A 25,024-nucleotide genomic window follows, 5' to 3' on the forward strand; every position below is an offset into this window, starting at 1 on the left:
TCTGGTGGAAAGAGTCCAAAGTTGAGTGGTTTCTGGAGGCATGATGATCACGTCCTCGTGTTATGGGCACTTCCCTCTGGTGTTTGGAGAGAAGCAGCGGAAGCCACAGGCAGGGATGCTAGAAGGGCCCAGGGCCTAACCCAGCAGCAGACTTGCTTTAGGTACATATGGTAACTTTTCAGGAAAAACCAGTCACTTCTAGGGACCCCAATGTTGGCAAGCAAGACATGTTGTGTTATCCAGGAAGAGAGGTAGCAAGGAAGGGGGCCATGCAGAAGGCAAGGGCTGAATAGGCAATTATGTCAGCAGACCCTGGCCTAGTAGGCATTTTTAGCAGACACTCTTGCTATCGGTAGCCAGAAGCCCATAATCTGGGGGAACTGTATGCAGCAAACGAGCGTAGTCACTGTTGATCTGGGCGATGATCTGGTACTCCTGGCCCAGGCAGGGGTCCTCAGAGTAGTCGTTGTCCAGAGTCCAGGAAGCTGGCTCTTCAGTGGAGCAGCCACTTGCAAAGATGGCCACCCTCATGGTTTCACCAGAGTCATTGGCATCCCTGGCATGCACCCTGTGGCCCAAGAGCCCACCACCCATGAGAAAGGACTTGAGTCTAGAACCCTGGTTTCCCATCATTCTGCCCCAATTCTTACCATCTGACCCTCAGGCTCTTGTCACCCAGGGATTCTGGGATCAGAGTGCTAGTGGACCTGAATTATTCTATGTGTTCCGTAGGCCAGGACAAAACCTCAGGAGGTGCCTCAGAGAGGGAAGAAAGCTGTGCCCTGACCCTGAAGACCTCTAGGCTTAGGATTGGGTCTGTGCCAAACCCCCTTTCCTGCATGCCAGTGACCAACATAATTGAGGGAAGGGAAGGGTCAGAAGATGGAAGAAGAGATGCTATCTTACCTGGCCACTTCATAGACATGCTCTAGAAAAGAAGGAGGAATTGGGTCAGAAGTCTCCATGGGGAGTGGACAATGGCCAAGCATGGACCCTGGATACCAGTAGAAAGGTGAGGGAAAGGGAAACAGAGAGGGGGATTTCAATATGTATCAGCTTTCTAACAACTAGGAGGTTTGGGAAGATGAGTTGAAACATAGGGATGCAAATTTCTCAGGAAAGGAAGAGGAAGCACACTTGGTCACTGTCCTCTTTGGCATACTCTGACTCAGGACATTGAGCTGGCGCAGTTGCTTGGTGTGGTGGGAGAAGGGACCCAGGAATCTTGCCAAAGATTCCCAGGGAGTCCTTGTAAGAAACTTGACAGCCAGGCTAGAGCCCAGGCAGAAGGGGCTGAATTGGTCTGATGTCAGGGACTATGACTTAAGCCATTCTCAAATGCACTCATCCCCACCCTGCACCCAGGAAAGGTCCTGGAAGAGATCACCATTGACCCCTAGTGTCTGTGTAGGAGAAGTACCTACATTTCATGCAGGCTTAAAGACTCTATAGCCTGGTACAAAGATGGATGTCTCTTGGTACTGCCCTCTAAAGGCTTATAATTTTTCAGGGATGTAGCTGGGAATGAATGCATTAAAGTACAATAAAGCAAACACAGCATGCTGCAGGCCTTTTACCTTGTGATAGAGCCCTCTATTTCCATGTCTTACCTCCCTCATTGGCCTAGTAGCTCCTGTACTGCAGGAGTTGTGTCTTTTTCTTTTTTATATGTTTAGTGCCTGGCGCATAGTAAGCACTCAGTAACTACACGTTAAATTTAAATAATGCCTCGAGGCTATCTCCCTTATAAAGAGGTGGAAAACAGGAGTTCTGGGAAGGCAATCCAAGAAGGGAAAATGCATAAAGGTATGAGGTATACAGCCTATTTGTCTGTTTGACTTCAGTGACTGGAAATGAAAATAGGTATAATGAAGTTGTGGAGATTGAGAAGATAGGCTAGAGCTATATCACAGAGGACCTTGAATGGAATGCTGTATTTTGATCTCTATTCCCTGGGCCATGAGGAACCCTGGAAGGTTTTTGAGTGTGAAATAATATAATGTGGTTGCAGTTTATACCCAGTCTCATTGAGATTATGATGAATGCTTTCCTTTTAGTACTCCTGTGATTTGTGGCCACTTGAGATATCTCCACATCCACGTTCAGCCTCATGGGTAGTAGCCATGCTACCTGGTCTAGACCAGAGCTTATACTTGAGGCCTGGGAGAAGGAGATATCAAGATCCCCTTCTCTTTGGTTGAAGAAACTCATGGTGGAAACCAAGGTATTTGGGAGTAGGAGCTACTACAGAGGAAGAAACACACTAGTGCTAGGTAAAATGGTGAGTTCAGCAGGCATTGAGGGGTAGCTAGGTTTTACTTAGAAATCAATATCCAAAATTTTTTTCCTCCTCTGTTGGCTCACAGTTGTTAAATGGCCCTGACAACCACACCTTCATCATGTTACTCCTCTGATTAAAAATTTTTGGGGATTTTTAGTGCCTTTGTAAGGCCTAGAGGAAAAAGTCCACATTCCTTAGCTTGTTATTCAAGACCTTCTATAATCAGGAATGAACTTTCCTTTTCCCTTGTATTTCTCCATTGCCCAGCGACATGAATTTTCTTTATAGATGACCCTACTCACAGTCATCTTTTAAGCTTTTATATGGTTACTCATGTAGATTCTCCTTCCTGGAATACTGCCCCCTTCCAAATTATTTTCATACTCCAAGGCCTGGTCTAAGTCCCTTCTCCTTCTGAAAGCCCTTGCTAATTACTCCAGCCCTAACTGACTCTCTTCTCCTCCGGATCCCCTAAGCCTTGATTGTCTTCTCCAGGCTTTGAGTCCATGGCCTCTAGTGCTCTGCATTGTTATTGATAAACTCCATGCTTCTACCTTGAATACCCTAAATAAATTATAAGTAACTTGAGGCCAAGGATTGTGTCTTCTCCTTCTCTTGCATCCTCATTAGGCAACCCATTACAGAGATGGCTGTACTAGGCTGGATACCAAAGATTTGTGAATTAACTTCTATAAGTTGTATTGTCATTGTTGGCTTGTACGTCTGTCTCCCTGCACTCCTACTCTCACCCTCAAACTAGGCTGGGAGCTCTTTGAAGTGCCTAACACAGTGCCTGATACAGAGTTTATGCTCAACTATACTGCCAGAATGAATGAATGAACAGGAGCCACCAGTCCTACTCATCACTCACCCTGTTGGGATGTCTTCCTGCAGTGCACGATATAAGCCATGGTGAAGACCACCACACAGCACAGGGAGATGATGAGAATGATGGCAAAGATAGGCAGGCCCTTTCCTAGAAGGCAAAACAAGACCAAGTGGTATCTGATTGAAAATGAGTCCAGAAACAGAAACTCCAAAGATCATCCCAGACCAGCCCATACCTCTTTCTTTTCTATTTCCCAACTTCTCCTAACTTTCTTAGCTACCCAGAGAGACAAACAAAACCCCAGGCCCATGAGAAAGACTTGAGAGAGGCTAGAAACTCTATGTGTAAACAAGTTCTTCCAGATCCAGTGGCTGATTGGCCTGGGCATTTGAATTAGTCCTACATGCTTTCCACGGGGCCAAGACAACAGATTTTCATCTTCTCTTAGAGAGGAGAAAGTAGTACCCTGACTTCCCAGCTTCACAAAAAATGCTACCTTATTGAAATTTTGGTCAATTACTTCTAGCCACAAGGATTCTTTCCTTCACACTCTCTGGCCCAATACCCAGGTTTCATTTTCCTCAAAACATATTTCCACTGAGTCCCCTGGGTTACCTACCCCAATCCTGCCTATAAGCTGAAACAAACCACTGGACTGGGCTTCCAGTCCTGGATCTGTTATTTACTTGCTGTATGACTATGGTATGCAGAATAATGGTCCTCCAAAGATGTTCACATCCAAATCCCCAGAAACCGAGAGTATGTTAGTTTATATTGTAAAGAGGAATTAAGGTTGCAGAAAGATTTAAATTTGCTAATTAGCTGACATTGAGATGGGGAGATTATCTTGAATTATCTGGATGGGCTCATTGTAATCACAAGGGTCCTTTAAGTGTGGAAGAGGGATACAGAAGAGGAGGTCAGAGTCAGAGAGAGATTTGAGGATGCTACATCACTAGATTTGAAAATGGTGGAAGAGAACCAAGAGCCAAGGAATGTGGGTAGCCTCTTGAAGCTAGAAAGGACAAAAAACTCATTTTCTCCCAAAAACTCCAGAAAGAACACAACCCAGTTGATACCTTGATTTTAGCCCAGTGTGTCAGGCTTCTGATCTTTAGAAGTGTAGGATAACATGTTTGTGTTACTTTAAGTCAGTACGTTTGAGGTAATTTTTTTTTTGAGGAAGATTGGCCCTGCGCTAACATCTGTTGCCAATCTTCCTCTTTTTCTTTTTCTCCCCAAAACCTCAGTACATAGTTGTGTACCATAGTTGTAGAGTTGTAGCTCTTCTATATGGGATGCCACCTCAAAACGGCTTGATGAGTGGTGAGTAGGTCCGTGCTCGGGATCAGAACTGGTAAACTCCAGGCAGCCGAAGTGGAACGTGTGAACTTAATCACTACGCCACTGGGCCAGCCTCTTGAGGTAATTTTTATAGGACTCATAAAAAAATAAATACAGTGACCTTAGCCAAATTCTTGATTAAGTTTTTGACTTAGTTTTTCCGTAAATTCAATGAAAAGATTGGATAATGCTTAATGTATTGCAACTACAATATTCTGAATCTAGGGAGAGATATCAGGGAATGGGAAGGAGTAGTGAAAGGAATTTCAGTATACTTAGGATTAGCTGCTGCAACTGGCTTTGTTTTACCTCATCTCAAAATATTTTGTCCTAGAAATCTGGTATTTGTAGTCCTCAGAGCTCTGGTTGGAGCAGAGAGAACCCAAGCTATAAAATGAAAGAGACCAAAGGAAGATTCCCCCTTGGAGAGAGTCAAGTAGTGAAAATTTTGACAGAGAATGTAGGGCACAAACACAATATCTGAGAATTTCCATTTCTCCCAAGGTTATTTTCTCCTCTTACCAAACTAAACCAACTTTCCAAGAGGTATCTTTTAACCTCCCTTCTCCTATTGAATGTTGCCCTGGAAGAGGCATGGAATTATGGAAGCCTTCAAGTCAAAGGTGACAATGCAAAGGTGGCACACAGAACAGGTTTGGACTATGCCAGGAGACAGCCAAGATGTTTTGCAACCAGGAAGGGAGCAGTACAGGGGCATTAAGAAGTCCACTATCAATGATACCCAGCCAGAATTTGAGACCAGGAGTGATAGTCATCAAACTGTTTAGCACCATCCAATCAAAACAGTTGCCTACTGTAGACCTGGAGTCTAAGAGGTCCCCTGCTATACTAGGCACTAACACTTTTGTTGCAGAACCATGGAGCGGTCTGGAGAGTTCTGAGAGATGGACCAGGGCAGTCCAGGTGATAACAGGGAGCTCAGCAGTTAAAGGAAGTAAATAATTATCAACTAGTAGAATAATATTTCATCATTTCAATCAATGCAGTGATACCAGTGCATACCAGCTGACTGTAAGCTCCAGGTGAAACATAAAAGACCTTTTTTGGGGGGTTTGGGTCTCTGAGACTATGACTTAGATACCTTTGAAACTTTGGAGGAATCAGAAATCAGGCGCAAGCTGCTTGGTGAGCCCTGGCGTAAAGCTCAAGTAATGACGCCCTGTCATTACCCTTACCTGGTCCAATGCCCATGTCCCTAGAAGACCTGGTTGAGGTCGTGTCTCTTTCCTCTTCTTGCTTAGAATGTGTGGGAAGTATATTACTATGAGAACCAGCTAAGATCAGGTATATCATTCCCCTTAACCCCACTCTGACTTTGCTCATCCTTGGATCTCTATCTTTTCTTCTCCATCCCACACACTCCACCCATCTCTGAGGCCTTTGACTATTGACTGACACATAGCGGGTAATGATTTGCAGAGTTGAATGCCATAGAACAGTGTGTATAGTGGGAAGTTTCAGTTGCAAAGTTCAGAGCCAAGGAGGAAGGATAGAAGTTCTGGCATTACCCTTACCTGACCCAGCACTGGTCTTCTCGAGGTAGCCATCCACTTCAGTGGTCAAGCCCCAGGGTGGGTTCTCTGTGGATGTTGCAATGACAATAGGGTATTAGGATCAGAGACTTCTCTTCTAGCCAGGAGCTGCCAGGTGCTACATAGTTTGGGGTCCTTCTTTGGACATCTGAGCTGAGATTTCCAGAATTCCTGGCCCTGTCATTGACCACTAGTACTATGAGGTGAGGTATAGTTTCTTACTATTGGTGGAGGAAAGAGGGCCGATAGAGGGGAAGTAATATGCATAAAGTTCCACAGCTGGTCAGACTAGGAACAGAACAGAGGTCACAGTTTTCTTTTTTCCAACTTTTGCCATGGGAATATTCTAACTCTTTCCTTCCTTTTGCCTCAGAATTTTTCACAAAGAAGATTATATATATTCATTATTCCACTTCCTCATGACCCTTAAATGCTTGATATCTTTCTTTTATTTCCATTTCTTTATTGCTGTGTTCTTTCTGAGGAAACTAGTGACCTTTTATTACTCATCTAATGGCATTGGGCCTCCTCCCTTGGCTTCCATGACACCATTTCAGACCTCTCCTACTCGAGCAGAACCCTAGTAAAACTCACCTTCCAAGGAGGATTGCATAGTTGTAGGTGCCTCAGTATTGGCATTGAGTGGCTTTGAGGAGTCTACAAGGAAAAGGAAGTCTAGTCAAGGGCCCTGGCACACTTGAGTGAAATGTTGAATGTGCTAGGGAAATTTAGAATTAAGTGGAGGCCGGTCAGGTCCAAACCGGGACCTGTTTCAACAATTCTCTCACGATACTGGAAAGTTGTGTGTTATCTGTTCTTCTGTCACATCATTCTAACCCAGGATACTTAGCCCAGGGTTCATAGACCCCCAATGAATGTATAACTAGAGTTCAGAGGGTCTTTAAACTCAGATGGGAAAAGCATATTTTGTCTTTATTAACTTATAACTGAAATTTAGCTATTCATTCTCTTGAGAGGGATTTTGGAAGTATCATAAAAAAAGGTGGCTGCGGGTGATGTCAGTGGAAATGGTAGAGCAATGACCTCCAAATATTGAACTCTTCACAAAAGCAATGAAATAACTGGCAAAATTTTTCATAATCAACATTTTTATACAGAATTTTGGAAATTAGTCAAAGATTTGCATCAACCCAGGGAGCATTTACGGAAGAAAAACACCCCAGTCTTGTTAAGATCAGCAATTTTGTGGCATTTTAACTTTTCCTAGCCCCATCACCCTTCCCCAGGCCAGTAGTAGCCTTGAAAATAAACCCCATTCCAGGTGCTGGAGTAAGCAGAACAGATTTAATTCTCAAACAGTTGTCATTATTTGACCTGTGTGGAGATTCTCTGAAAGACCTGACTCAAAAGGCTTGTCTTTATTAGTGAAGCAGTGCTAAAACTCTCCCTGGGGAGGGGAGAGTATTTGTCACACAACTGCCTGAGGCAATGGATAACAGGAGAGGGAAACAAGAGACTAACCAAAAAACTTAAAAGGAAAAATTGAAGAATGAGATGTCCATAGAGACTTTGAAAAGCTCTGACACATTTCTAGGAATCTAGAAGGCCACAGACATGTATAAGGTTGTGTGCATGCTCAGGAAATACATGAGAAAGTCATAAGCTCTTACCTCTGGCTGGCCTTGAGGCTTTACATAAGCATGAAGTGAAGGCTATGGCACAGTTATAAACTGCCTGGTGAGTGTTGAAGACATATTTCAACATGCAACAGAACCCTTTAGTAAAGACTGGGAGATTTATTGTTTCTCAGTATTTAAGAAAATCTCTATTCAATCATGAGCTGACTGCTAAGTTAACAAAGTAGAGACTTAAGTGGCCATCCATGACAAAGAATATAGAAGACTATACAGAATCAGAAAAGTCATTAAACAAACAAACAGCAACTAGTACAAAAAGCAGTGCCAACAACAAGCCCTGGAGAGAGAGAAGGAGAATCAGATTTCCAGAGTTGCCACATTATATTATTTTAAAGGCCAGTTTTCAACAAAAATACATGATATGCAAAGTAATTAGAAAGTATAGCCTATAAACATGTAAAAAAGTTGTGCTGAATAGAAATTGTGCCTGAGGAAGCACAGATATTGGACTTACTAGAGAAAGATTTTAAATCCATTATTTTAAATATGTTCAAAAAACTAAAGGAGAACATGTCTAAAGAACTAAAAGAATGAGAGCAATTGAAATCAAATAGAGAATATCAATAAAGAAACAGAAATTATAAAACAGGAACCAACTAGAAATACTGGAGTTGAAAAGTACAATAACTGTAAAGAAAAAAATCACTAGTGGGAAGAAAAATTCACTAGAGAAGATTTAAGCAAGCAGAAGAAAGAATCAGTAAACTTGAATATATGATAATTGAAATTAGCAAATTAGAGGAACAGAAAGGGAAATGAAGGAAGAAAAATGAGCAGCACCTCAGAGACCTGTGAGACACCATCAACTGTACCAACATACACATAATGGGAGTCCTAGAAGCAGAGGATAGAAAAGGACAGACAGAATATTTGAAGAAATAATGTCAAAAAACACTCCAACTTGATGAAAATAGTTAATCTGCAAGTATGAGAAGCTCAGTGAACTCCAAGTAAGAAAAATTAAAAAATATTCACATATAGCCATATAATCAAAGTCAAAGAGAGAATATGGAAAGCAGCAAGAGAGAAGCAAGTCATCATGTACAAGGAATTCTTAATAAGATTAATAGCCGATTTCTCACTGGAAACAATGGAGGTCATAAGACAGTGAGACGACATATTCAAAGTACTGAAACAAAATCCTACCAGTAAGGAATTCTATATTTAGCAAACTGCCCTTCAAAAATGAAGGAGAAAGTAAGGCATTCTGAGATAAACAATAACTAGGAGAGTTTGTCACCAGCAGATCAGCTCTATGAGAAATCTTACAGGGAATTCTTCAGGCTGAAATGAAAAGACACTAGATAGCAACTTGAATCGATGTGAAGAAATAAAGCATCAGAAATTATAACTACATAGGTAAATATAGAGAATGTAAAAGTAGTTTTTGTTTGTAACTCCCTTTCTTCTATCTGATTTAAAAGACAACCACATAAAACAATAATTATAAATCTATGTTGATGTGATTATAATGTGTAAAGATGCAATTTGTTACAATAAGAGCATAAACGAGGGGGAATGGAGATATATAGAAACAAAGTTTTTATATGCTATTGAAATTAAGTTGGTATGAACAATTACTAGATTGTAGTAAGTTAAGAATCAATGGTAATCCCCAGGGCAACCACCAAGAAAATAACTAAAAATATATAGTAAAATAAACAACAAAAGAATTACATGGTACATCAGAAAATATCTGTTTAACACCAAAGACAGCAGTAGTGAAGCAACAGAATAATAATAAAGGCAAAATATATAGAAAAACAATAGCAAATTGGCAGATATAAATCCTACCGTATCAGCAATTACATTAAATGTAAATAGATTAAATTATCAAATTTAAAGGCAGAGATTGGCAGAATGGATATTAAAACATAATCCAACTACATGCTATGTATACTTAGGATTCAAAGACACAAATGGTTTGAAAGTAAAAGGATAGAAAAAGATATACCATGCATACAGTAACAAAAATAGAACTGGAGTAGCTATACTAATATCCAACAAAATAGACTTAAAGATAAAATTGTTACTAGAGCCAAAGAAGGACCTTTTGTAATTATAAAGGGTCAATAAATCAAGAAGACACTACAATTATAAACATATATGCTCCTAACAACAGAGCTCCAAAATACATGAAATAAAAAATGACAGAATTTTAAGAAGAAAAAGATAATTCAATAAGAATAGTTTGAGAATTCAATACTGCACTTTCAATTATTGGTAGAACAACCAGACAAAAAATCAGCAAGGAAACTGAAGACTTTAACAACGCTGTTAGCAAAATGGACATAGCAGACATATACAGAACATTCCACACAACAATAGAATACACATCCTTCTCAAGTGCATAATGAAGATTATCAAGAATGGACCATATGTTAGGTCCTAAAATAAGTCTCCACAAATTTGAAACAATTTAAATAATGCAAATTATGTTCTCCAACCACAATGAAATGAAATTAGAACTAAATAACAGAAGGAATTTAGGGAAATTCACAAATACATGGAAATTAAACAACAACACCTACATAACCAATGGGTTAAATAAGAAATCATTAGGAAACTAAGAATACTTTGAGATGAATAACAATGAAAACACAGCATACCAAATCTTACTGGATACAGTGAAAGCAGAGCTCAAGGGAAAATGACAGCTGTAAATACCTACTTCAAAAAATAAGGAAGATCTCAATCAATAACCCAATCTTTTACCTTAAAAAGAAAACTAGAAAGAGAAGAGCAAACTAAACTGAAAACAAGCAGAAGGAAGGAAATAAAGGTTTAGCAGAGATAAATGAAATAGAAAATAGAAATCAAAAGAGAAAATCAACAAAACCATAATTTAGTTATTAGAAAAGATCAACATAATTGACGATCCTTTAGCTAGACCAATTCAGAAAAAAAAAGAAGACTCAAATTACTAAAATCTTCAATCAAAGAGGAGAAATTCCTGCTAACCTTGTAGAAATAACAAAGAATTATAAGGGAATACTATGAACAACTGTAAGACAATGAATTAGCTAAGATGTAAAATACAAGTTCCTAGAAATTCACAAACTACTGAAACTAACTGAAGAAGAAATAGAAAACCTGTATACGCAGACCTTTAACAAGTAATAATATTGGATTGTTAAACAAACAAATTACCACAAAGTAAAGGCTAGGCTCAGTTGGCTTCACTGGTAAATTCTACCAAAGGGTTAAAAATAATTAACGCCAATTCTTTACTAATTCTTTCAAAAAATAGGTGAGGTAACACTTCCCAACTCAGTATAAGAGACCAGTATTACCCTTATACAAAAGCAGATAAAGATATCAAAAGGAAAGAAAATTAAGAACTGATATCCCTTATGAATATGGACACAAAAATCCTTAACACAATACTAGCATACCAAATCCAGAAGCACATTAAAAAGGTTATGCACCATGACCAAGTAGGGTTTATCCCAGGAATGCAAGATTGGTTCAACATATGAAAATGAGTCAATGTAATACACTCCATTAATAGAATAAACGAGAAAAAAAGCACACGATCATCTCAATAGACACAGAAAATGCACTCAACACAATCCAACACCCTTTCATTATAAAAACACTCAACAAACCAGGAATAGAGGGAACTTTCTCAACCTGATAAATTGCACCTACAAAAAACCCACAGCTAATGTCATACTTAATGGTGAAAGACTGAATCTGTTTCCTGTAAGATCAGAAACAAGACAATGATGTCTACTCTTGCCAGGCCTATTCACCATTGTACTGTAGATATTAGTCAAGTTAATTATGCCAGAAAAAGAAATAAAAGGCATCCACATTGGAAAGGAAGAAATAAAATTATTTCTATTTTCAGATGATATAATCATATATATAAAATCCTAAAGAATCCACAAAACAATGATTAGAGCTAATAAATGAATTTAGCAAGGTTATAGGATATAAGATCAATACATAAATATCAGTTGTATTTCTGTACACTAGCAATGAACAATCCAAAAATGAAATTACAGAAACAATTGTATTATATTATCACCAGTGACGTCAGCATCATGGCGGAGTGAGCTTTCCCGTGAATTCTTCCCCCACAAGATACAACAAAAGCAACAGCCACAGACCAACAACGGAATCCCAGACAGTGAAAACCTAGAGCGGAGGGATCCACACTGCCGCACATCTGAGAGTGGAACGTGCTGGGCCCCCGGAGGAAGTGGGGAGAGGTAAGGAGAACTCCGCTCCCTCCCCATCAGATCAGCAATCCCGGTCCGCGCGGCTCCCAGAGAGGGGGGAGGGGCGGCCCTCGGCGGGGAAACCGTGGCTCTTTGGACTCTCTCAGCCAGTGGGAAACTCCCGCACAGAGGACTCAGAGGAGCCACAGGGCTACCATCAACATCTGAGCACCCCAGAGAGTGGATAAAGAGGGGCAAACGAGAATCCTCCCACGTCAGGGACCCAGAGGGCAAAAGAGAGAGCTCCCCCCTCCCCGCAACCAGGAGTCTGCAGCTCGACCAGACCAGACCTAGCGATCCGAGGCAGACCTGATCAAACTGGACTGGACCCGTGGATGGCAGCGGGGAAAAAAAAAAAAAAACAAAACTGCGGATCGCAGCAGAAAAACCGGGGCAGAGCGCAGGGGGCTTAGACTACACAGCCCTTTACCACCAGACAGTGGTGGCAGGTGGAAATTACAACCAGAGACTTCCAGGATGAGGAAAAACAAAACCAACACAGGAACCACAATGCAAAAATATATGAAATCACCAGACCAGAAACAAAATGACAAGCACCCAGAAATCAACCCCGAAGACACAGAAATCTATACTATCACCAAAAATAATAAAATACTTAGAAACAAATTTAGCTAAAGAAGTGTAAGACTTGTACAGTGAAAACTACAAGAAATTGTTGAAAGAATACCTAAATAGCTGGAAAGACCTCTCATGTTCACTGGTTGAAAGACTTAATATTGTTAAGATGGTAATACTGTCCAAAGCAATCCACAGAATCAATTCAATCACTATAAAAATCTCAATGACCCATTTGCAGAAATGGAAAAGCTAATCCTAAATAGATAAATATAGGTCCCTATGGAATTGCAAATGATCCTGGATAGCCAAGACAATCTTGAAAAAGAAAAAAAAATAGTGGACTCACACCAATTTCAAAACTTACTACAAAGCTATTGAAATCAAAGCAGTGTGGTACTGGTATAAATGTAGAGACTTTGATCAATATAATACCATCGAGAGCTCAGAAATCAATCTGTATATCTTTGGTCATTGATTATTTGACAAGACTGCCAAGATCATTCAATAGGAAAGCATAGTTTCTTCAACTAATGATGCTGTGACAACCGGATAGCAAATGAATAAAATTGGAATAATGCAAAAATGCAATATTCATGCCATACACAAAAATTAACTCAAAATGGATCAAAGACCTAAACATAAGAGCTAAAACTATAAGACCCTTAAAAGAAAACATAGGAGTAAATCTTCATGACCTTGAGTTTGGTAAAGGATTCTTAGACAAGACACCAAAAGCAAAAGCATCAAAAGAAAAAATAGATAAGTTGGACTTCATCAAAAGTAAAAACTTTTGTGCATCAAAAGACACTATCAAGAAAGTGAAAGGCAACTTATATAATGGGAGAAAATATTTGCAAATAATGTATCTGAAAAGAGTCTAGTATTTAGAATACATAAAGAACACTTAGAACTCAACAATAAAAAGGCAAACAACCAAATTTAAAAATGTGCAAAGTATTTGAATAAGCAGTTCTCCAAAGAGGGCATACAAATGGACAACAAGCACATGAAAGGATACTCAACATCATTAGTCCTTAGGGACATGCAAATTGTAACCACAATTAGATACCACTTCAAACCAACTGTGTGTGCTATAATTTAAAAAATAAAATAGAAAATAACAAGTTGGTGAGGATGTGGAGAAACTGCAACACTCTTACATTGCTTGTGGGAATGAAAAATAGTGCAGCCACATTGGGAAAGAGTTTGCCAGTTACTCAAAAAGTTAAACCCCGAGTGACTATATGACCCAGCAATTCCACTCATAGTCGTATATCTAAGAGAATTGAAAATATATGTCCACACGAAAACCTTTACATGATTTCTCATAGCAGCATTATTCATAATAGCCAAAAAGTAGAAATAACCCAAATGTGCATCAACTGATGAATGGTTAATAACATGTGTTATATCCATGCAATGGAATATTATTTGGCAATAAAATGATGAAGTACTGATACATGCTGCAGCATGGATGAACTTTGAAAACATGCTAAGTGAAGGAAACCAGACACAAAAAGTCACATATTGTATGGTTCAATTTATATGAAATACCCAGAATAGGTAAACTTATAGAGACAGAAAGCAGATTAGTGATTTCTAGGGGCTGGGGGAATGGGAAATTGAGAGTGATTGCTTAATGGGTACAGGGTTTCCTTTTGAGGTGATGAAAATATTCTGGAATTAGATAATAGTTATGGTTGCACAGCCATCTGAACCACTAAATTTTATACTTTAAAATGTTGAATATTATAGTATGTGAAGTATATTTTAATTTAAAAAGGTGTCAGTGAAAGTCTGATAGAATTTCATTAGGTTAAGAAGGAGAAAGAATATTTCGGGCAGAGGGAACAGCATTTTATGTTTCAGATGTGGAGAGGCATGTTCGATGATAAGGCTGGATAGCTAGGCTGGGGACAGACTAAGGGAGTTTAGGCTTTGTTCTTTGGTAGAAGGGTACATGGGGAGTAACAGAACATTTTTGAGGAAGGAAGTAAACATTTCCCAGTCTAAGTCTGGAAAAAATATTTCTGACAACAGTGCGATGGGGTTTTTGAAGGTGAGGGAATGGCATATTTTGTCAAATATTCATTATTCATGAACAAATATTCACTAAGGTCCTCCTATGTGCTAGGCACTTTCCTAGACTATGGAAAACCAGTCATGGATTTTATATCTAGTGATATAAAATAGATATTCAATAAATGTTGAATAAGTTTATGGTTTGGTAAGGATGGATGGACATGGGGAGATCATTTCAAAGGCTATGGAAATTGTTCAGGAAAACAGATGATGAAACTATGACGGTATGAGGAAAAAAGGAGGAGCATAAAAAGAGAGTTGATTCAGTAGTTGAATTCGCAGCACTTGGTGATCTTGATGATTAAGAGGTGAGGCAGAGGGAGGAGTCAAAAATATTGCTGAATCTTCTAACAGGTTTGAGGAACAAGATTGGTGAGTAAAGGTAAGTTCAGTTTTAGACAAGCAAGATTAGAAGTGAAGCTGTCCAGAGGTAACTAGACATTGAGATATAACACTCAAGAGAGAAATTAGGGATAAAATTATTGACTTGAGAGTAGTCAGCCTAGAGGTGATATTTGAAGCCACAGAAGTGAATAAAGTCCCCTGATAAAAATGCTATAGAGATACAGGAAGAGAGCAATAAGAACTAAGTCTTTGAGAACATTTACAATCAAAGGATGAATGAAGGAAGACCTAGCCAAGGGGTCTGAGAAGGATGAGTCAGATAGGTCTTAGGAGAACAAAGAAATAATAGTGGTGTTGATACTAGTGGTTGAAAGAGCTTTGAGGAGGAAGGAATGTTCAACAGGGTCAACTGCTACAGAGATGTTGAGGACGATGGGTGTGAATGGAGAGGTCTTGGGCTTTGGTGATGTGGAGGTCAGTGATGACTCTAGTTTATAAGTTATGTTGTGGTGAATTGGGAGGGACAGCCAGTGGAAACTACCTTCTTTAGAAGAATGGTAGTGGCCATGGGCGATATATGAGGTGGCAGATGCGGAGAAATATTTTTAAAAATGACATATATGTGTTATTTACATATATGTGGATAATGAGCTTACATACATACATATATATTAGGCTTAGGTATAGGATAATGGGTGGAGCAGGGAGGTGGAGTAGCTGAGGTTAAGAGCTTAGGTGGAAGGTTTGCTGTGGAGAGAAGAAAGGTACATCTTACTCTGAGCCAAGAGGGAATGGGTAGGGAAATGTCAAGGCAGAGAAAGTAGTTGATAGAATTCATATCTGAGGGGGGTCTGGATCATCTCAGAGAACGAGGATGTGACCTCATCTTCTGGAAGCAGGGCTGGGAGCCTGAAATAAGGTGGAAAGTGTTCTAAACAGCTGCTATAAGGAATGGGACAAAGATAAGCAAATTGATTGGAAAACAGCATGGTGACAACCAGTGGATGTCACACAACATGAAACTGAAGTGGGATCAATGCATCTCTGTGCTGTTTTTGTGAGCAGAGCTCAGCAGTCCAAGACCATGGGCAAAGTCATGGCATACAGGGCCATCCCAGAAGTGAGGAACAGCACAGAGGGTAAGGCAGAGGGAGGAGGGGCTAAGAGCTATATAGTGCAGAGATGAAACAGGGGACCCGACTTATGGAACAAAGTTGAGGTGGAGAAGGAGGCAGGCAGAGGAAGCCAAGATGTAATAGCTTGGCTCAGAGAGCAGGAAAGGGTGGAAGGCTGAAAGTAACTTCTCTGAGCCTGTTTCCTTACCTGTCCTTAGGGGGCAATGGTGAGCACTGCCTAAAAGCTTTGTTGCCTGTGAGGTTGGACTGTGATAACGGATAGATTGATTGGTTATGAGCAAGGTCCTGCCCAGAAGGGCTAGGAACTAACTCATAGAAATGTGAAAATGTTCAACTTGTCTCTTTATGAAGTACACATTCTCAGACTTTCTAGCTATTTCTTGCTCTCTCTGCTTGACCAGATTGACAACTCTCAGCGAGTTGGGCCAGTGTCCACATAATTCCCTCAGAGTGAGTCTGCCTGTGTTCCCCAAAAACTAACACACCAAAACCTACAGCACACACATCCTCACTACAATTCAACTTTGGGAAACAAATCTCTCCAGGCAAACACAGGAGTCTCAAACCAACATCAGTTTCCTAACCCAAGTGGTGAGATCCAGTTTGCTCACTTTCCTTATATAGAACTATCCTCAGAGGATAGTAATTTTCAGGTGCCTCTGAGGATAATTCCCTAAAAGCAGTTCCCAACGTGTTTGGACAATGGCAGCCCTGTCAGAATAAGTGTCTTCCCCTCCAAGGAGATGTCTTAGAAGGCAACAAGACTTATTTGGACATATTGCTGGGCTGTTCATTTAAACCCCAGCCTGCAGTCTTTATGTACATGGTTTTTAGTGTTCCCAGGAGAATGCTGTAAGAAATAGTCAAACCTTGATTAACCAGAGTCAATCTTCATCAAGATCTCAACCAGAATTTGCATTTGGCTTAAGGAAGAAGGGAGGGAAGTTTAAAGAAATTATGCAGAGATCTGGGCTTTATTTCATAAAGCAAAACAAAACACAATCAAATAACAAAATAACGACAAAAAAACCCCACCAAACAAAACAAAACAAAAACAAAAATGATTTCAAAGAGTGCCCAGAGCTAGTATATATTTAGCCATGACAAACAATCAGTCATAGTGGAAAAAGCATGAAATCTGAGTGCAAATCCCGACTTAAACTTCCTAGCTGTGAGACCCTGGGCAAGTAGATTCTTCTTTCTCACTCTCTATTTCCTCTTTTGTCAAATTAGGGTAATAATAGCTATCTCATGAGATAATTGTGGGATTCAATCAGAAAATATGTGTCAAGCTCTTGTGCATTGTATCTGGCAAATACAAGGTACCCAGTAAATGTCACTTTTCCCTTTACTATCTTTATCTACTTAATCTACAACATGACCGGCATTGTCCCCAGTCCAGAATTTTTGTTCTTTGTGATCGTACAACCCAGGACCCACCCCCCCTTCTCTTGAATAAGGGCTCTACACTGAGGTATCTCTGGAACAAAGTGGTCTGTTGAGAAGCTCACCAGGAGAGAGAGTTGCTCACCTTTGACCACAAGCTTCACAATGTCGCTGCGCTGCTCAGAGCCTACCCGCCCCTTGGCAGTACAGAAATAGGAGCCCGAGTTGGCCACCTCTGCAGGCTTGAAGAGTAAGGTACTCAAGGCTGCTACTTTGATGGGTTCCTGGTCCTGAATTTGTTCCTTGTACCAAGCATAACTGATAGGAGGAGAACCCCGAGCCTGGCATTGAAGGCTAATCCTCATTCCCTGGGGCACTGTGAAGCCGTAGCCACTGCCAGTCGTCACTGTGGGCTTGGAAACAGAGACTGCAAAGACAAGAGAGGAGGCTCTGGAAAGTTACAAGAATATTAGAACACAAAGCTAAGTCATCCCTTTTGGGTATAGGGTTATGTATATATCTGCAAAAGGAACTAAAAGGGACTCCTGACTCAGGATGGAGGAAGGGAATAGGACAATGTAAATAAAAATAGCGTCCTTTGGAAGATTAGGTACTGTTTTGTACTATCTGGGGTTTTGAATGATCTGGAGTTAAAAATCAACTGACTTTAAAAAAATAATATAGTTTTATTAGAGTTTTATTGAATACAAAACTCATTAGAGCTTTTGGATTATCTGCAGTTTTCGATCACCAGGGCCAGATCTTTGTAAAATTGTCAAGCCAGCAAAGCTTATCTTGGGTAACCCTGCACCCCTTTCCCCAGAGCTTCTCTGTCAGCTATTGACTCTCCAATATCCTGATCATATATACTTATTTTTATGAGTTTTAAGACCCAGAGCCCGAGGAGGGTAACCAGACTATATATGCTAGAATTTCCGTGGCACTTGAAGGAATAGAGATTTGAAGGCCAGGAACCCTTCCCAACACTTCTTAAATTCTGTCATGAGAGTGATGACTCTGAGGATCCTCTGTCTGGCCACTTCCTCTGATTACCCTATATAATTGAAAAGAGACTATGTACAGGTGAAGAAAGATCTCTGGGTTTCTCAGGGTTTTCTAGGATTACAGTCTTCTATTGGGTCTTTGCCCATCAGCGCTTTCCTACCCCTACAGTGACTCACGTTTCTGGATGCGGAGCTCAATGATCTTATCTCTCACTACTTCGTTGCCAGCAAGGGTATGCCAAGTGACTTCACACATGTAGTGGCTCTGGTCATCCATCTCCAGGATATTCAGTTGAAGGGACACATCTCCTGGAACCTCGTGGTTCACATGCAGGCGGCCCCGGTACTTTGCTTGCTGGATATGGTCTCCAGAGGAGTCACGTAGGAAGATGGTGACTGGGTCTGAACCACGTTGTACCAACCACTTTACCAAGACTTGAGTGTAACCTTGCAGAGGACCATAGGTGCAGGGAATATTCACATCCCCTTTCCAAGGCCCTGTGACACTCTCAGCTGCTTCCAGGATGGGATGGCCTAAAGAGGAGGACCAGAGGAAGAAAGCAGACATAGATGGCACATCCACTTGGGAGCTAGGGTTGCAGTGGAAGGCCTCAAGAGGCTTCTGAGAAACACTGCTCAACTTTCCTTCCATCATACTTTCAGGTTCCCTATAGCTTTTTGTTCTCTACCAGCCTTCCCATCAATCAGAACCAGACCTCAGAAGGAAAGCCATCAACATTGTTTAGTTCTTTTGAATTTCAAGTCCTTTTCCTGTCACTTTGCTGCAAGGTGACCCTGGGTAAGTCACCTTCCACTACAGAGGACCCGTTTTCTTCATCTATAATGTAGAGTTTAGATGGAATGGTCTCTAAGTGTTCTGCAAACTCTGATGTTCTGTAAGTTCATGAAAATAACTTCTTTCAACATTTTCCAAAAGGGGTGTGGGAGCAAATGCTGAGCAGTTGGGTCTGGGCTATTTTATTTATGTTATTATGTACCTAGAGAAATGTAGGGGCTGCAGGGCTAAGAAAGAAAGGGCCATCTGCCTTGCTTATTCCCTGTTGCTCCCTCAGAAGGGCTCAGTGATTGAGTCCCCAACCCTAAGCTCTTCTCTGGAAGGGAGGAAGGAGGCAAATAAAGAGCAATTCTGAGGGTGGAACCTTGTGTGAGATGCATTCCTGTTTAACAAAATTATTAGTTATTCTTAAGTTTGAAACCTGCGCTTTCTAAGCCTGACTGTTCTTTTTTTTTTTTTTTCTGATTTCTCTCCTTTCATTGTTTATTTTTTTATTTTGGTTTCTCTTAGTTCTCAGCAAAGGTACATTGGAAAATTCCATCCTGAGGAAGAATGGAGAAGAAAATGTCTGGAGAGGAAAAGAGTCTGAGTAAAATCCTAGAGCTGGCTGCTAGGGATGGTGGCAGGACCAAAAGGAGATTGCTCCTTGGCATGCTGGGATGGGAAACCCAGGGGGAAAAAGTTGGGGGTGTTGAGAGCGTCATCAACTTCCATCAGAAATTTCCATCAATCAGTTCATATTTTGAGGGTTTTGTGTATTATCTAACTGGGGCCAGGAGTGAGGGATTGTTTATTTAGACAATGTCTTTATGTCTCTCCTAGGAGAGGTAGTTTCACAGTGTGAGCTATTACTGAATAAAAGCCTTTTATGTATACCAGGATTCCAAGGCTTCAGTCAAACAGATGGAAGATGGGGTGGGGGAATGCTTTCTAGCTCCCAGAATGTAGTGCCAAGTACCAGGGCTTTTTCTATCAATGGGGAGACTAACGTCAAGCCTCTAGCCTATGCCCTCACCAGGGACTCTTAGAACATTACCACCATATTTTGGCCAAGATAAAGCCTTGAGTAGAAAAGAATAAATCAACGTGAGTTCATGTTGCTAAATCCACCACATACTCTGGAGAATTTCAGATAGGGCAGGGAGCAGAACTCAGACCCACAAACAGGAGCATAATAGGGGGAGATTTTGGTTTGCCCTAAAAATGAACTTTATAATTAATCAGAGCTGACTATTGATGGACTAAGCTGTCTAGGAGAAGTTCTGACCTTTGTGTAGGTCTTGGACAGCATTACCCTTTAAAGTACCTCCCAATCCTAGATGGTTCAATACTAATAGACTGTAATGGAAACAGAAGTTAAATAATTGCATGATCTTACTGGAGGTAAACTTTCACCAGGTGATAGGTTTCACTGCGCTGTTGATAGTTCATGCCTCCATATGCATGCAGATAAAGCTTATCATCATCATGGACACACATGCCCATACATATTTTTGGTCACTTGCAAGAACAAACATACCAGCCTTAGCCCCATGAAAACCATCTGAGACTTTCAGTTTAATGTGCTCTTTCCCACTAATCTTCCTTCAGCCCTCCCAAATCTCCCTCCTCTCCTTTGAAAAGCATTCTCATACTCCCCTCTTGGGCAACAAAGCAGCATTCTGCTGTGAGGACATCTGGAGCAGCTGATAATGCCTTTGTCTATGCATATGTATATCTTACCTCTTACCTTTGAGGAGCTACCAGGTCTGGCTCACATTACCCTCCTTGAGAACTTGCTGGGGACTCTCACATAGCCCACTCTGGTCTGTCCAGAACATGAATAGCCAATCCCAATTTTCCAATCTCAAAAGTCACTTCTGGAAGTAGGTCAGGCTTGACTCCTCCATCCCAGAATAGGGGGATGTGACAGAGTTAGTAACTAGACTTCCAAGAATGGCATTTTCTTCCCTTTTTACTTTTTTTTCTTCCTTCTCATTCCTTCCTCCTTTATTCCTTCTACCCATCCTTCCATCTTGCTCCTCTTCCTCCTCCTTCTCCTTGTTCTCTCCTCTTCCTCCTCCTTCTTCATTAGTAACATAAAGAGAAATTGTATGATAGACACAGGGCATCACAAAAAGAGGACATTGTACTATTCCTCATGTACTCTGAGTCCAAAGTGAAGGTAACTTCAATAGCATTGACTTATACCTTCCAACTATCACTGTGGTGCTCAGAGAGCCTGGAGGAACACTGAGTAAGAGAATTGAGTAAGATCAAGAGAGTAGTAAATGACTCCATGATGTAGTAAGAAGAATAATACAAATCTAAATCCAAAATCTGCCTTATTATATATCTCTCTGTATGACCTTGAGTAAATTGCTAAACCTGTCTGAGCTTTAGGTCATTATCAACAAAATGTATGTAATAATAAACCTTCCATAGAGTGTTATAGCGAAGATCAAATGAGCTCATAAGTGTGAAAGCACCTAGAATAGAGGTTGGCATTCAGTAGGTGCTGGATAAATGCCAGTCCTGTCCCATGCCTCAAGAGAAACTTCCCATATTTATATTGATTCTTCTTATCCTATAGAAATCCTCAATATGTCTTCCCCAGGGTGGGCAGATTCATTAAATTGGACTATTATCAGCTTTAATAATGACATGAAGGAAATGTTAGCATATGAGAAAGTAAGGAACTATCCTGCCCAGCCTTATGGAACTTACCAAGTTATGGGCAGGTAATAGGTCATCCCTGGGTTGTAGGGCAGCCAGAGAGGACACAGTAGCCTGTACCTCCAGCAACAGGGCTGACTTGTCAGCCAACGTGAAATGTTGGCTAAATTAAACAATACTCTTGAATTTTCTGGAAGACTGGGTAAGGAAAACCCATTTCAGGAAAGCCCCACCTACTGGGGGGATGCTCTGCCCATTATGGATCCATGAAAACCACCGAATTGTAAGGTACTTGGTACAACAGGGCTTGAGGTACCAGGAAGGATAGAATTTGCAGACTTCTAGAGTGGCATAGCTTCAAGAGCTTTTAAAAACCACTTAGTCGCATTCCCTCATGGTACATATGCGCAAGCTGAGACTGAGAGAGAGAAAGATGCTTATCCAAAGTCACACAGATAGCAGGGGCAAAGCTGGGCCTGGAGGTTTAGAATATAAGCTTTCAGATAAGATACTGCTTTCTTACCTTCTTAACTTATTAAATCACCAGCCACTGAAACTGAAACCAGCAAACCCTTACCTGGGCCTACTTGACATGGTTTAAGGGATGTTATCCTAAGGTCGAATAATATCCCTCTGACTGCCTGAAAAAGAATTCCCCCATCTTCTGGCTACTTTCTGAAAAGCCTTTCCCAGAATTTCAGAGCCTTGCTCTCTTCCTTCAGGGAAGGATTGAATTTCCTTTAAATATTGTCCTTCCTCAGGAGAAAGACCGGAGCTGGGCCTTGACTCAAGTGACTTTGTTGATAAAGGATTTGAACTGAGAAAGGGGGGACAGTCCTGGGGCCCAATCTGGTTCTGGGACCTGTACTTAGAAAAACAAAGGTCTGAGGTCTATGTGATGGTCCTAAAGAAAGGAAAGGCTGAGTTTTCTGGGTGTGGGCCCTTTTATAGAACCCATTCTGGGTCCCTATTTGAATCTTTCTCCTCCCACCACTACACAGAGTGTGAGGGCTTCCCATGAGCCCACACTCCAATGTCTGACCTCTCTACCTTTCTTGGGCTGCCTCTGGAATAGAGGATTAGCTTAGATAATAGATGTTTATAAAATGTTTATAAAATGCAAATGTTAGGACTCATCTTTATTATGTTTATTTCAACATGTGTCTTCAACCTAACAGCTGATTCTGGCCCCTAGAGGCTTTTTAGAAGTGAAACCACAGTCCTGCAGAGCTGTCCAGCTGGCAGAGCACTTTGAGGTCAGACAAGCAGATCTCCTCACTGTACAGATGGGCTTGGGACACTGAGATCCAGGGAGAGGGAAGGCGTTATTGGCCATTCAGTATGTCTTGAGCCTTAAGTCTATAGTGTAAGAACCTCTACACAAATGGAAGACCTGCTTCCAGGTCTAGAGGACCTTATAGGCTGGAGAGGGAACAATACACATGTGAGCACTCACACGCACACATATGATTCAAATTTAACATTTACAAAATGTTCCCCTGAGTCCCAGTCCTGCTTCTACAAATACCACCTCAAACTAACAGATATGGAGAAGGTAGAGAAGCACACTCTTAAAAGTGTTAGAGAATGAAAATTTTTTGGTTGTAGAAAAAACACTATTTCTCAGGAATATTAACTCTGCCACTAATTCTCTGTGTCCTGGGGCAAATTCTTTTCCCTCCCAGGTGACTTAATTCAGTATCTCTTTTAGCTTTGAGGTTTTAGAATTTGATGGATCACAGAGTCCCAGGATAGGGTAGCTTAATCTGAGTCAGCTGTGGAAAGGTGGGTTCTTTTTGACCACACAAGAGATACCAAGCTAACACTCATCCAGCCTCTTCCTCTAAGGATATGGAACAAACAGGGATACAGCAAGAACCTCTTTGCCTTATCTTGGGTCTCACTTAGCTGTTACTCAGAATTAGTTTTCTAAAAGGCTATCTCAATTCTCAAGGGTATAAATGAGGAGGAAGAAAGACCCAAGGAAATAATGCTACTATGGGATAATCAGACCTCTTTTGGGATATGTGTTCAGCATTAGGCTCCCACAGAAAGCCCAGACAAACTGGGTCATTTCCAAAGGGAAGTGAGTTACCCCAGGAGGTGATAAGAAACCAAGCCTTGTGAAGACCAGATGAAGGAGCCGGGGTTGTTTAATTCGGAGAAAAGATGAGTCAAGGCTACGTGGTCTCTGTCGTTAGAACTCTAAAGGGCTGTTGCAGCATAGAAGGAGCAGATATGTTCTGTGTGTCTCCAAGAAACAAAGCTGGGGCCTTTGGATGGAAGCTATAGGCAAGTGAATTTGGTTTAACTCAAGCAAGAACTTTCTAACAGTTGGAACGACCCCTGGATAAACTAGATGGTCTGAGGAAGTAGTAAACTCTCAGTCACAGGAAATATGAGAACAGATATTCTAAGCACTTGTTCAGAACAGTGAAGGATGTGTCTAGGTTACTTCTAAGGTCCCATCTAGCTCTTAGACAACATTCCTTCTTTGGGGGCTATATATCTGAACAGAGATCAAAACCTGGAAGCAGAGGGGTTAAGGCATAATGGTAGAATTTCAAGTGAAAGACAGCAGATGGAGGAGGGACTTGGGTAATATTGGGTACCTTCTTAATGTCCTTTAGAAATAAAAGTAGTAGAAAATCACGTGTATGTTTTCCAAGAGGGGATCCTTTTCAATTTCTACCTAAACTTACTCCTGGCTTCTTCAGCAGCCTTCAAATACCTCCCTCCATTCTGCCCAAAGCTAAGAGAGTCTACAGTATTGGCTGAGAACACTCACCTACTCCGAAGAAGTAGGCTTTCCTCAATAGGCATTCAATCCCAATCCCCCAGTCTTTTGCCTGTTCCACCGGTGTCAGCCAGACCCCCATTTGCTACCTTACCATAGGTTACCACCGTTAGGTGGCCCAGGAGTAGAAAGTTCAGTAAGAGCCCCATCAATGCCAGAGCCACTTCTGTCCTTTCTTCCAGTCTCCTTCTGTTAAAGAGGCTTGAACTCCTGATGGCTACCAGCGTCTGTGCCTGCTTACTTCCCTTCCTTCCCTATATCTCTCATTTGGACTCCCTGTCCCACCTCACATTCCCCTTCCTTCCCTATTTCAGCACAAGTCATGTGAGCACCACCCTCCCTCCCTGCCTGGG

The 25,024-nt window shown here is 41.0% G+C and overlaps 1 protein-coding gene across 2 annotated transcripts; it reads right to left on the reverse strand.

The window, feature by feature from the left end:
- Nucleotides 1–230: 230 nt before the first annotated feature.
- VSIG4 (V-set and immunoglobulin domain containing 4) lies at nt 231–24,820 on the reverse strand. Of its 2 annotated transcripts, XM_058536029.1 has the most exons (8): nt 24,766–24,820; nt 18,601–18,957; nt 17,565–17,846; nt 6,617–6,664; nt 5,990–6,085; nt 3,153–3,257; nt 907–928; nt 231–568 (listed from the first exon to the last, which is right to left on the reverse strand). In XM_058536029.1, exons 1-8 carry the CDS (start codon nt 24,818–24,820, stop codon nt 331–333), a joined length of 1,203 nt encoding a protein of 400 aa, XP_058392012.1. In that variant the 3' UTR covers nt 231–330. The 2 variants fall into 2 exon arrangements, with proteins under 2 accessions (XP_058392012.1, XP_058392013.1); XM_058536030.1 differs by lacking the exon at nt 17,565–17,846.
- Between the last annotated feature and the right edge of the window lie 204 nt (nt 24,821–25,024).

This window comes from Diceros bicornis, chromosome X, assembly GCF_020826845.1.
Source record: "Diceros bicornis minor isolate mBicDic1 chromosome X, mDicBic1.mat.cur, whole genome shotgun sequence".
Lineage (NCBI taxonomy): Eukaryota > Metazoa > Chordata > Mammalia > Perissodactyla > Rhinocerotidae > Diceros > Diceros bicornis.

What these genes read in the sequence shown, in the direction of transcription:
- VSIG4 (XM_058536029.1), bottom strand. Translation starts at nt 24,820, where the DNA reads ATGGGGCTCTTACTGAACTTTCTACTCCTGGGCCACCTAACGGTGGTA. An exon ending in CCTAACGGTGGTAACCTATG is followed by an intron (nt 18,958 to 24,765) that starts GTAAGGTAGCAA and finishes CCTCCTCTTTAG; the next exon opens with GCCATCCCATCCTGGAAGCA. An exon ending in TGAGGCACCTACAACTATGC is followed by an intron (nt 6,086 to 6,616) that starts AATCCTCCTTGG and finishes GTCTCTGATCCT; the next exon opens with AATACCCTATTGTCATTGCA.